At 39.6% G+C, this 12,824-nt stretch overlaps 1 protein-coding gene across 1 annotated transcript in view; it reads right to left on the bottom strand.

Annotated features, from left to right (window-relative positions):
* Positions 1–2,657: 2,657 nt before the first annotated feature.
* Positions 2,658–12,824, bottom strand: part of LOC107594901 (histone-lysine N-methyltransferase, H3 lysine-36 and H4 lysine-20 specific-like) — an 18,588-nt gene continuing 8,421 nt past the window's right edge. Inside the window, exons 8-19 of the mRNA XM_016285113.1 lie at positions 12,691–12,733; positions 11,515–11,715; positions 11,222–11,401; positions 10,116–10,272; positions 9,825–10,030; positions 9,248–9,360; positions 8,900–9,169; positions 8,699–8,815; positions 8,468–8,609; positions 8,280–8,386; positions 7,982–8,183; positions 2,658–4,691 (exon numbers count right to left, since the gene is read on the bottom strand). Coding sequence (XP_016140599.1) covers positions 4,024–4,691; positions 7,982–8,183; positions 8,280–8,386; positions 8,468–8,609; positions 8,699–8,815; positions 8,900–9,169; positions 9,248–9,360; positions 9,825–10,030; positions 10,116–10,272; positions 11,222–11,401; positions 11,515–11,715; positions 12,691–12,733 — 2,406 coding nt within the window. The 3' untranslated portion in view covers positions 2,658–4,023. The remainder of the gene's footprint in view (positions 4,692–7,981; positions 8,184–8,279; positions 8,387–8,467; positions 8,610–8,698; positions 8,816–8,899; positions 9,170–9,247; positions 9,361–9,824; positions 10,031–10,115; positions 10,273–11,221; positions 11,402–11,514; positions 11,716–12,690; positions 12,734–12,824) is intronic.

Here is a 12,824-nt window from a genome sequence, read left to right as displayed (position 1 = left end):
GTAAATAAGGCCCTATACAAACAAAAAAATTGAAGCTAAAATGTCACAGTGAAATTCTATTGGCCTGGGAAGGAATCGGGATGAAGATCAGTGTCCCACATAAGAGTAAACGGAAGAAATATATAAATATGACCGTTACAGATGAAAAAAATAAGTAAAATAAAGTTGCAATTTTGAATGAGCAAACAGGTTAAATCAGGTATTTTCTTGTTTTGAGGGGAATAATGAAGAAAGTAATACAAATGAAGGAACTTTCTTGACATTGACATAATTTTTCTATCATAGAGGCTGCTGTCAAGAAAATGTTTTGGAATATACATAAATGTTTCGGAGTTATGGGCTTTATAATATTTGTGGACAATGCTATTTTAACATTGTTGCATATTGTTTACTCGCATCTTGAGGGTTCCAAAAATCATGTGATAATTATTTTTTGCTGACTTTTCTTCCGCTTTTAATAATATCTTGCCATCTGTCCTGATCTGTAGATTTCTCACCTAGATGGAGGACTGATTTTGTGGTTGCAGGATTTCTTAAGTAACAGAGTTCAACAAGTGTGTGTGGGTAGTTCATTGTCCGATAAACAAATTACGAATGTTGCTTCTCCACAAGGCTGTGTCCTCTCACCCTTACAGCTCATTTTGTATACAAACAATTGTAGGAGTACTTGTTCAGGGAGATATTTAATGACATTTTCAGATGATACTGCATCGGTTAGTCTCCTCCAAGGTGATGAGGACAGTCATGGACCCTTTTAAACAAATGGATTACCTGGTGTGATGCATCAAATCTTAAGTAAATGTTTTAAAAACTAAAGAAATGTGTATTGATTTTAGGAAAGAATCCTCAGCGAGTGTGACCACTGTTAAAGGGGAGCAGATTCAGAATGTTGAGGAATATAAATACTTTGGGTTACCTAGACCATAAATTGAGGTGGGATAAATGGACTGAAGCTGTGAACAAAAGGGGTCAGCAAAGGCTATACTTTCTTAGGAAGATGGCGTCATAATGTAAACCTTCCACATTAAAAGTATTTTATAATTCTTTTATTGAAAGTGTTTTGACCTTTTGTATCACGTGCTGATTTGGAAATGCTACGGTGGAACAAAACAGTTCGCTGATGAAAGTCGTAAACATTTTGAGCAAATTGGCATTTCTATGATATGCCTAGAACAAATTGATCAAACTAGATGCCTTAGTAAAGCTATGAAAATGACATCTGATCATAAGCACCCACTGTATGATGAGTTTGAGCTTTTGCCTTCATGTCGAAGATATGGGATTCAGTGTTTCTTAAAAATAGTGGGGGGGGGATACCTACCACAGGCATTTAAAGATAGTCTCTTTCGTATTTTTATTTAAATGAGCAGGTCTCAGGAATAAATTTAAGGAACTGTTCTTTCTTTCTTTTTTTGCTTTATATTGTGTTTTTGTAGCTATATTGTACTACTACTACTATATTGTAACGTATAACAGTTTTTTTACAACTATAACAGGCAGGTCTTCAATAACACGTCGTGTTAAAAACAAGGAAAATGTCTTAAGAAAGATAGCATTTGTATACAAATATGTAATGCTCTCTTGATTGTGTAATTGTTTGATCAAGGAAACATTAATTGTCAGCAATTATTGTTGTGCATTTTCTTTTTAAAAGCTCAGCATTTATGAAGTACTATATCTGGTTTGATCTACATACAACTTGTAAGGACATTTGATTAAAAAAAAACAAAAAAACAAGAAACTGTTGTCTATTGTAAAATTTTACTTATAATATTTATGCACAAGTTACAGTACAAAATCATGTGTCTCTAACATGGCAGAAAACCTTTTGCCCTCAGGAAACGGTCATCTACATTTCGTCGTTCATGGTATCAAGGGGCCATAGCGATGAAACACAGCAGCAGATTTAACAAATACAAGAAACAACACTCTAAAAAATGCTGGGTTAAATATAACCCAGTGCTGGATTAAAAAGGGATGAACCCAGCAGTTGGGTTGTTTTGACCCAACCGCTGGGTCAAAGCAACCCAACCTCTGGGTCAAAGCAACCCAACCTCTGGGTCAAAGCAACCCAACCGCTGGGTTTGTCCCTTTTTAACCCAGCGCTGGGTTATATTTAACCCAGCATTTTTTAGAGTGAAGGAACACAAGAACGAGTGAGAAAGATTATACAAAGACCATAAATACAAAGAGACAAAAAGTATGACTTTAAAAGTAATAGAGCTAAGAAAAGAAAGTACAAAGGTTGATGATGATAAATAATAAAAAAAGCATCCACATGATTAGGTTGCAAAGAGTCACAGAACCAGAAATAATGAGTGTAAGGTCTAAAGGCATTGAAAACATTGTACAATATCAGTGATGGAAACAGATTCCAAACAGGTTCTGTGAATATGAACATTACTTCATTACATGAGGCAGTTTTTCAATCAGGAATTGTACCTGATGCACAATGATGTTGCAAACAATAGGTGCTTTCATAATTTTGGAGATTCAAGTGATGGTGAGAGAAATTTTAATATAGGATCATAAATCATAATGTTGCAAAATTAAACCATAATATGACTACTGGAAACAAAGATTGGCTCCAGTATTAGAATATATTTGTAATGAAAATAAAAAATAATTTGGGGAAAGACCGGATTTTTTTGGTCTAAATATGCATTTTTAAGGGGTCATCTGCATCCCTTAAATATTAAATGCAAACATGATCACTTGAGTCAATAAAGCCATAATGAACTGCCATAAGTTTCATCAGGCAGATCTACAGAGTATGTTGAATGAACAGAGTGGAATCAATCAATGGCAAAAAGTTATGGGCATCATGAATATAAATGACACTTTAAAATTTCTTGAAATTTCTCCTGATCTCTGAAAGAGTGCAAAACATTCAGAGGCACCTTTTAAAGTTAACCTGCTCATAGGAAAACATAACCTGCAGATTTGTAACACAACGTTGGGTGGAGGGAATTTCTCTGATATTCTGAATGGTTACTGCAATGAGGCATCTGGAGATTTTTTAACAGTATTCTGAGATGGTGGTTGAATTTAAATATCTAGGGAAAGTACAAAAAGGCCTTATGCAACATCCATCTTATCTAAGAAGTACAAACTCATCTTTCCTAAAAGCTCTCAAGACTCAAAGGCCACAAGCATGTAGCCAAGCAGCTAGACTTTACAAAACCTTAAAACTACTAAGTTTCTTTAGTCTTGACATATTGCCTTGACATAGAAGTGAAGTAAAATGACAGAAACACAAATGCAACAAAAAAGAGCATGTTTGAAATCAAGCAGGATGATGCTGGAATGTCATACTTTCTTGTCCTTTTTGATAGTAGCACTCGTTTTCTTTTTTTATTCACAAATCAGCTGAAAAATATGTACGAGGACTCCTTTTATTCATTTTCATGTAACCACTCTGTGATACTAACAGACAGACCTGAAGAAATCATTTCAAGTACCGTGACCCGTGGAGCTTCAAGCTATTTTTGGCCTAATGATGTGGCAATGTCATTGCAATCACCCGGTGAAGGGACTGAACATTAGTTATCTGCTGCTTTGTTGCGTTCTCTTTCCTCTGTCAATGAAGTGTAATCAAAATCTATGCAGAGTTCGTAAGTAAGACACAACTGTATGGTTTGTGGTGCCCCATTTTAACTCTCCGTGAGGTCATCTTTCGGTTTAGATCGGAGAATGTAAACACGTTGAGGAGGAAAAAAAACAAAAAACACAAAAGAGCACCAGACACTAATTATATACCAAAAAAAAATCACAGTCCCACAGCACCAGGTCCAACCCTCTTTATGGACTTTTCAAAGAGGACTTGGGTTGAGAAGGCAAGCTGATACCGTCATCAACTTAAGAATGTTGCACACGTCCATCATTCTCAAAAATTGTTTTGCATTCAGCTGAGCATCGACCGGAAAAATGGCAGTTGACTTTCCCTACAGGTCACCTGGCTGTGCCCATCAGACCGAGAGTTTTTGTGCGAGAGATAGACGTCAAGCAATAATGCAGGAGAGCTCACTTTTCTCCTTCGACAAACTCATATGATGATTCCTGGTCTTCCTCCTCCACTTCCCCTAAATCCTCAGTGTCTTCGAAGTCATCATCCACAAATTCATCTCCCCAGTCCTCGCCACGGTCCACCTTTTCTTCCTCCTCATCCTCGAATCCCATCCCTCCGTAGTCCATTTCTTCATCATCATCCACAACCTCAAGGCCTTCTTCTTCTCCTTCATCCCCAATCACCCCTTCCACCACCTCACCTTCATCACTCATATCTTCCTCCTTGATGTCCTTAGAAAGAGAAGAGGGTGGCAAAACCACGTTGTCCACCACCTCGTCTGCATACGGGTGTCTTTGGGCTTGGAACACGGGTCTGTTGGGGGCGGGAATGAAGAGCGGAGCAGCAGGCGGTAGGGCAGGCAGAGGTATTCTGCCTGACACTGACATATTGGGCAGAGGGGGTAGGATAGGTGTACCGGGCACGTACTCTCGAATTTCACCCGGTTCCAGAGGATCGGGGCCGCATGGGTCGTGTTCGCTGCAGGACAGCTTGCCGTCCAGTTTGGATATGAACAGCATTCCCTCGCGGTGCTGTTTGCAGTAGGAGTTGGGACACATCTCGCAGTAGGATGCTGCCTCCCTTCCGCACTCATTACACTGATGCCACGGACACTCCCAGCGGCCTGAAAAATGCATATACTGCAGCTTCAGTTATGATTCAGCTTGAATAAAATCCTGAGCTGACCAAATAGCCAATAATGGGAGAGTTATTCTATTATTTAACATAAAATTAATTTAAAGTGCTGAAAAAATAACATATATTTATATATATCAAACTTCAGATATCTGTGCCCATCAGACCGAGAGTTTTTGTGCGAGAGATAGACGTCAAGCAATAATGCAGGAGAGCTCACTTTTCTCCTTCGACAAACTCATATGATGATTCCTGGTCTTCCTCCTCCACTTCCCCTAAATCCTCAGTGTCTTCGAAGTCATCATCCACAAATTCATCTCCCCAGTCCTCGCCACGGTCCACCTTTTCTTCCTCCTCATCCTCGAATCCCATCCCTCCGTAGTCCATTTCTTCATCATCATCCACAACCTCAAGGCCTTCTTCTTCTCCTTCATCCCCAATCACCCCTTCCACCACCTCACCTTCATCACTCATATCTTCCTCCTTGATGTTCTTAGAAAGAGAAGAGGGTGGCAAAACCACGTTGTCCACCACCTCGTCTGCATAAGGGTGTCTTTGGGCTTGGAACACGGGTCTGTTGGGGGCGGGAATGAAGAGCGGAGCAGCAGGCGGTAGGGCAGGCAGAGGTATTCTGCCTGACACTGACATATTGGGCAGAGGGGGTAGGATAGGTGTACCGGGCACATACTCTCGAATTTCACCCGGTTCCAGAGGATCGGGGCCGCATGGGTCGTGTTCGCTGCAGGACAGCTTGCCGTCCAGTTTGGATATGAACAGCATTCCCTCGCGGTGCTGTTTGCAGTAGGAGTTGGGACACATCTCGCAGTAGGATGCTGCCTCCCTTCCGCACTCATTACACTGATGCCACGGACACTCCCAGCGGCCTGAAAAATGCATATACTGCTTGCTTCAGTTATGATTCAGCTTGAATAAAATCCTGAGCTGACCAAATAGCCAATAATGGGAGAGTTATTCTATTATTTAACATAAAATTAATTTAAAGTGCTGAAAAAATAACATATATTTATATATATCAAACTTCAGATATATATATATACATACATGACATGTTTTAATATATTAAAATGTTAAGAGTTTTATATGACCATTTAATGCTGCCTCTATAGACTGGTCAGAAATCAGGAAATTAAATGCGTTTATTGTCCTCTATTGATAGTTTTAACCATAAAGAAAAAAACAAATGTATAATACTTCCTGTCACAAACTAGTAATAGCAAGCAGCAAATCATGGTTTTGCCATAGTTATGGTGTCAGTAAGAAATGATTACTCATATTCAGCAACATCTTTGGTATAATTAATGTTACAAAATCTTCTATTTCAAATAAATGCTGTTCAATTGAACTTTGTTGAACTTTCTATTTCCACAAAAATATTAAGCAGAACAATAGTGATAATACATATAAATGTTTCATGTGCAGCAAATCAGCATATTAGAATGATTTGACACTGAAGACTGGAGTAATGACTACTGAAAATTCAACTTCGCCATCACAGGAATAAATACAACTTTATATTAAAAGGAAAAAAAGATTTAAAACGGTTTATTTTGTTACAATACTATACAATATATTACTGTTTTTACTATATTTCTGGTCAAATAATTGCAATCTTAGCATAACAGACTAATTTAAAAACATTAAAAATTTATCCTACACGTTTAAACAGAGTAAAACTAAAGGCTTTCACTGGTTTTGTTTTTTAAAAGACCAGCTCAACTTCCTGTTTCAATTCAAAATACAAACACAAAAGAAAAGAAAAAAAAAAGCTCACCATGATAGAAATACTTCATAATCAAACTTCAGAGCGATGCAAAAAAACCTTAAAGGGATAGTTCACCCAAAAACGAAAATTCTGTCATTAATTACTCCCTCCCATGTCATTCCAAGCCCATAAGACCTTTGTTCATCTTCGGAACACAAATATTTTTGATGAAATCCGAGAGCTTCTGACCCCTGCATAGACAGCAACGCAGTTATGGCCCAGAAAGGTAGTAAGGACATCGTCAAAATAGTCCATGTGACATCAGTGGTTCAACCGTAATGTTATTAAGCTACAAGTTATGTGTGCAAAGAAAACAAAAATGACATCTTTATTCAACAATTTCTTATCTTCCGTGTCAGATGACATGCATTTACAAGAGTACCACGACGCATGCGTGTGGTGCTGCTGACGCAAGACCCACCGATCTGATGCGCTGCGCCTTGTTTACGAACAGAAAAAGATGTAAACAAATGTCTGCACTTTTCCACTGCATGGTACGACTCGGCTCAGTACGGCACGGCTCGTGTTTCCACTGCAGTTTAGTATCACTTTAGAGTGGGCGGGATTATTCACATGTCGTTATAGTTGCGTCGCCTCTACTGCCGCGACTCCTGAAAAACTTTTTCATTAAGCGTCACCCCATCAAGCTCTCGCTGGATCCGATCCTCTGCTATCAACGAGAGGAACGTCTGTACTTCCTCAACAGACAACGAAACAGCCACTTTTTGGTTGTTAAAAAAAGGTGCGCTCGTTCAAAACAGTTGCGTTCGATCCTTCGCTGGCTGTGCTGATTTAAATCTAGCGGTTCTGTTGTGTTTGCGTCTCAAGTTCAGTGACGCAGCTAGTGACGATTCTCTCCGGCCAATCCGTGATCAGCAGAGTTTACACGTCACGTTTTGGTAATGGTACGGTTCACTTGGAACCGCAACTGAGGTGATACTAAAAAAAGTACCAGGTACTGTACCCAGTGGAAAACCCCCCAAAAGTGAACCGTACCGAGCCGTACCATGCAGTGGAAAAGCGCCATAAGAGAGATGGATGTTCTACATCAGATCGCCGGCTCCTGCATCAGCATCATCACACGCATGCGTCGTGGTACTCTCGTGAACGCACGTCGAACACTGACATGGAAGAGAAGAAATTGTTGAATAATGTCATTGTTTTCGTATTCTTTGTGCACAAAAAGTGTTCTCGCAGCTTCATAAAATTACGATTGAACCACTGTCACATGGACTATTTAAACAATGTCTACCTTTCTGGGCCTTGAATGTGTCAGTTGCGTTGCTGTCTATGCAGGGTAAGAAAGCTGTCGGGAGTTCATCAAAAATATCTTCATTTGTGCTCCGAAGATGAATGAAGGTCTTACAGGTTTGGAACGACATGAGGGTGAGTAATTAATGACAGAATTTTCATTTTTGGGTGAACTATCCCTTTAAGACAATGAAACTTGTTAAAACAAATTAGATACAAGAGACTAGTGTTCTTGAGTCATTCACCTGCAGGTCTCTTGGACAGATTCAGACAGTCGGCATGATAGACCTTGGGGCAGCCGAGCTTCTTACAAGACACAATTGGTCCTCCATCACCACAGCAGAAACATTCATCCTCCCGCTCCTTGGTGACCTCTAACTGGTTCTTACGCTTCACAGCAACCTTCTTCTTCAGTTTCCGCACCTTGTCTTCAGATGAGGGCTGATTCTGAAGAGAAAGTGTGATCACACCAAGTATGATGGAATATGAATGACGACATACACCAACTTTAACCCTGAATATAATACACAATGCATGCCATACCTTTGGTCTGACACCAAGGAATCCGCTGCAGTTGGGCGCTCCACATTTACACACCGTCTTCCCATTACCAAGACACTCCAAGTTATAGTTAAAAGTGAGTTCAACACCTGAGAACAGCCAACAAATCTATTAAACAAACATTCACCCACTTTCTAGCACCATATTACCTGGTTCAGATTCAAACTCACCTGTAGGAATGTCCTCTAATGCAAAAAGCCCGACTCTGGTGTCTCCATTCACCGTCCACTTCTGTGTCTCACAGTTCGGCTGGCAGCTGTGGTTCATAAAACGCGACTGGTTTCCCTTCGGCCCGGCATCTATTATCCGATCCTGCACATACACAGAAAACAGAGCCCAGTGTCAAGGTAAGTGGGGAACATCAGGATAATCAGGACTGAGAATCACCCCAGGTGACTGACCTTATCCAGTGTGAGCATGTAGAAGTTACAGATGTTGTTTTCCTGTGCGTGTTTGATCCTGGCTCGACACTCCTCTTCGTCAATGACCTCTCCAACATACTCATTCACAAAAGCTCCCTATGGTGGAGTAACGTAATGAAATAAAATGGGGAAGAGAGACATAATAATCTGTGTGTGTGTGTGTGTGTAAAAATAGGCCACCTTCTTGATGTCAGACACACTGCGTAAACCCCAACCACGCGACAGCGTCCTGAAGATCTCCACCTCAGTGTACTGGCGTTTGGTGAAGCATTGGTTCTGACAGCGTTCCTCTACTGGACAGACTTGAGGATGACACTCGTACATTAGCATGCGGTTGATGCACTCCGAGTCAATGCCACACGGGTTCTCGTCTGAGACTTTGCAGTTGCAGCGTGGGATCTCAGACAGATCTGCTGTGATGATTTGCACCTTCCCTATCGGTCTGTTCACCTGAGTGAAAATCGATCGGTGTGCATGAGAGATAACAACATGAGATCAGTGTCACTATCTGAGCATTTGTTATTTTACCTTTACGTGTTTGTATGGCGGAGGTTTCTTGTCATTCTTCCTGTCTTCTTGAAGCTGTCTCATCTCCTTCTCCGCCAGCAGTTCCCTGAATCTTTCGGCTGCTTCATTTAAAGCTGAGAAAAAGCAAAATGGTTCTTTAAACCGGTTTACTCTTAACATTGAAAGAATCCACACTGTAAACGCTAATCAACAGTTGCTACATCTGGCACGCTTGAAGTGGTATCATAAAAGCCTACATCAATTAAAACCTCACATTTCTATAGCGTCAAACTTTTATAAAAAACATTTTTTCATTGTCATAATCACTCATAATATGATAACGTGTCAAGATAACAGAAGATTAATCCGATTTTCTCCATGTTACAGAAGTCCATGTCAAGTTTCTCCAAACCAGCTTCAAAACATCATATATTATTTGTGTGTCCAAAATCCCACTCCACATAGCCATATTTTAGATAGCAAACATGTTTTGAAGCACAGTATGAACAGATAAATCGCTTGTTAGTATAGCACCTAATTAGTTAATTGTGTTTTATTGTGTTGACTATTTTAGAATTCTGCTATTGCATAAAACTACCTTTCTTATAGATGGCATCTGCACCCTTTCCCATTTTTTCCTTATTGTTGGCATCCCCTTCCATGTAGGGAAAACAGCGAGCCTGATATGTCCACACGTAGTCTTTGGAGCCAAAGAAGTGCACAGGAAACTCCCCCACCTCATGCCTCAAGCGGTAGATGTTCTCAGGAACGTTTTTTGGTTGAGTCACTTCAGCGGGCCACCACCTGGAACAAAAGGTCAGAAATACATCAGTGAACATTGCACTGTAATTTTCAGGGGAAAATGATATTGGTGAAACAACACACAAACCTGTAGCGGCCCACTTTGACCCACAGAATGTCCTTGTAGTGGGGTTTCTTTCCCGCTCGACAGTCATTACAGAACCAGCTTCCCTGGGGCATGTCAATGTTCAGACACTCACGGTGAAAGGCAGCAGGGCAAGATTCACAGCAAAGCAGACTTCCTCCTATAGGGAGAGACAGAAAACAAATGTAATTGTAATAAACAACCGTAGTAAAATGTTTGCTCTGTCCTCATGACTCACTATAACACAAATTAGATTTTTAAATTTTCTGAAGAACATGAGAAAGTTACTTGCTTGGGGTGTGAATTTTTTGAGAAATCAATTTAACTGATGATTCATTGATGAGGAGGAATGATTTTTGCAAATGTAGAATTTAAATTATCAATGGGATTCAATTCGATTCCAATTAATTTGATTCTGTATTTTCTCGTTTAGAAAATAGTGGCGAGGTTTTCATGCAATTAAAGCATTTTATTTCAGTAGGAGTGGTAATAGTAGTGCCAACCAATGCGTTGGCAGCCTTATCAACGATTTGTGCATGTTTGACTCAAAACTATTTCGCTGTCATCTGCACCTGCGGAGAGATCAAACATGAATTGCTCAGAAAGCTGCTCAGAATAAGTTTCAATGAGAGTTAAAGGGGTCCTATTATGCTTTTTCAACTTTAGGTAGTCTGTAATGTTGCTGTTTGAGCATAAAAAAAGATCTGCAAAGTTACAAAGCTCAAAGTCCACTTCAAAAGGAGATATTTTATTTAATAGAAATCACTTTGCAAAAACTACAACGAACGACTCGTTTGGACTACATCATGTATCATTCCATTTTAAATTGATTCTTGACCGATACAAACAATTCTCACTTCAAAAATCCATGTTTCAGCGCATCAGCTTCAGCAGGATTTGTACTTGATGCATTGAGAAAATTAGTGAATCGTTACACCCCTAGTGCTTGCTAATGCAAAACTTGCTGCCATGATGCTGGATGTTGTAGGGTCTGTTTTTATTACTCACCAGGCAAAAACTAAGCAAGTCTGCTTGCTTGGAAAATAATACCCTTAGCAAGCACCACTAATAATTTTAACAGAGGGAACCACGAGGACTGGACTACACACCTTCAGAACACACAAAACACCAGCTGACGTTAATATGTTCATGGTTTTTGCACCCTTTGCGTGGAATGAAGTGGTTGGGGCACAGGAAGCTGTTATTGGCCAATGGGACACTGCCGGCAGCCATACAGTAGTCATTGGCATGGTAGGCCACAGGGCAGCGGACGCAGCGTGTCAAACGGCCTGTGAGTTCGACAAGTTATGATCAATGACACAAAATCATGCTTATGTTATACGTTGAAACATTTAATTTTTTTAAATAATCTTTTCAAATGTAACATCTGAATTACAGTCACCTTTGGAAATACCAGGGTTGGCGGGGTTGGTGATGTAGCAGGCCAGACAGACATGGAGGGAGCAGCGGAAGCCGCGGTTCTGAGTGACGGTGGGGGAATATTTCAGTATACATTCCATGTGATAAAACTTCCCACACACAGGGATCATACACCTCCTGACCTCCTTATCAGGAGTTTTACACACAAAACATGTGTGCACACCTACAGCAAGGAACAGGAAAGACATACAAAGAAATGAAGGTGTTCACCTGTATATCTTGGACTGCAACTGGATTTCTGAGTGCATCATATATATATGCTTAGAATCATAATTAAGAATAAAATTAACAAATATAACTGCTAAAATGAAATGAGTTCTTATTTACACAATTCACTAGAATATTCTAAAAACAGAAAACAATTCTAATCCTTGGCAATGCTGTCAGTAGATTTTCGAAACATACACAAAATAATGTTTTGATATATTAAACATAAAACATTGAATACTGATATTTGAAATAATAAAAAAAATGAAAAGATACGTTAAATGTGAAATTAAAAGCGCCAGTAGGTGGCAGCGAGTGACTGTTAATAAGTGAGTCATTGCGACTGAACCGAATCATTTAAACAAGTGATTCATTCAGGAACGAAACACCGTCATGTTGCTCAGAGACGCAAAATTATTTTTGTTGGCGAAATAGAGCAAAAACAGACAATATGGTGTCTAAAACGGAAGTCTCTTAATAAAACTTCTAGTTTATTGAACTGTTGTAAAAAATCTATATCACATTTGTATATGGTAATTTTTGGAGAAAAAAACATTTTCTGCCCCCATGTCTTGAATTTGTGATCATTCTGAATGTATTTTAATAGACTGAATCATGCAGTGATCAGGCAGAGCACACTCTAAATGCGCACGCGCACTAGACTTCACGTAATGCGTGCACTCTGTAGGTGTTTTGAATGTTTGTTTTTTTTGCGTCGTGAGAATATTGAGTAAAATAGCTCACTTGTCATGGTGTTATTTAACTACATCATGTTATGAATAAACTAAACATTTAGAATTTTTACCTCAGTGTGTTTCTTTTGAGTTTATGTGTGTGGTCACGCTCATCAGTTCTGAAGTCTCGAGACAAACAGAGTGAGCCTCAGCGCGAGCTTGTATTCTGTGTTCTCTCTGAAGACGCAGTAACTTACCGCGGGTCTGTCCAGTGATTATAAAGTCATTAGCTCCGTCAGACTGAAGATATTTTAGCGGTAATGAGACCAAAAATAATTAAGACCCATCGAATCCGAATTTAAGACATTTTAAGACTTTTTAAGGCCTTATA

Source organism: Sinocyclocheilus grahami, unplaced genomic scaffold (genome assembly GCF_001515645.1).
Source record: "Sinocyclocheilus grahami isolate Dianchi unplaced genomic scaffold, SAMN03320097.WGS_v1.1 scaffold192.1, whole genome shotgun sequence".
Classification (NCBI taxonomy): domain Eukaryota; kingdom Metazoa; phylum Chordata; class Actinopteri; order Cypriniformes; family Cyprinidae; genus Sinocyclocheilus; species Sinocyclocheilus grahami.
This window is presented reverse-complemented; position numbering and strand designations above follow the sequence as displayed.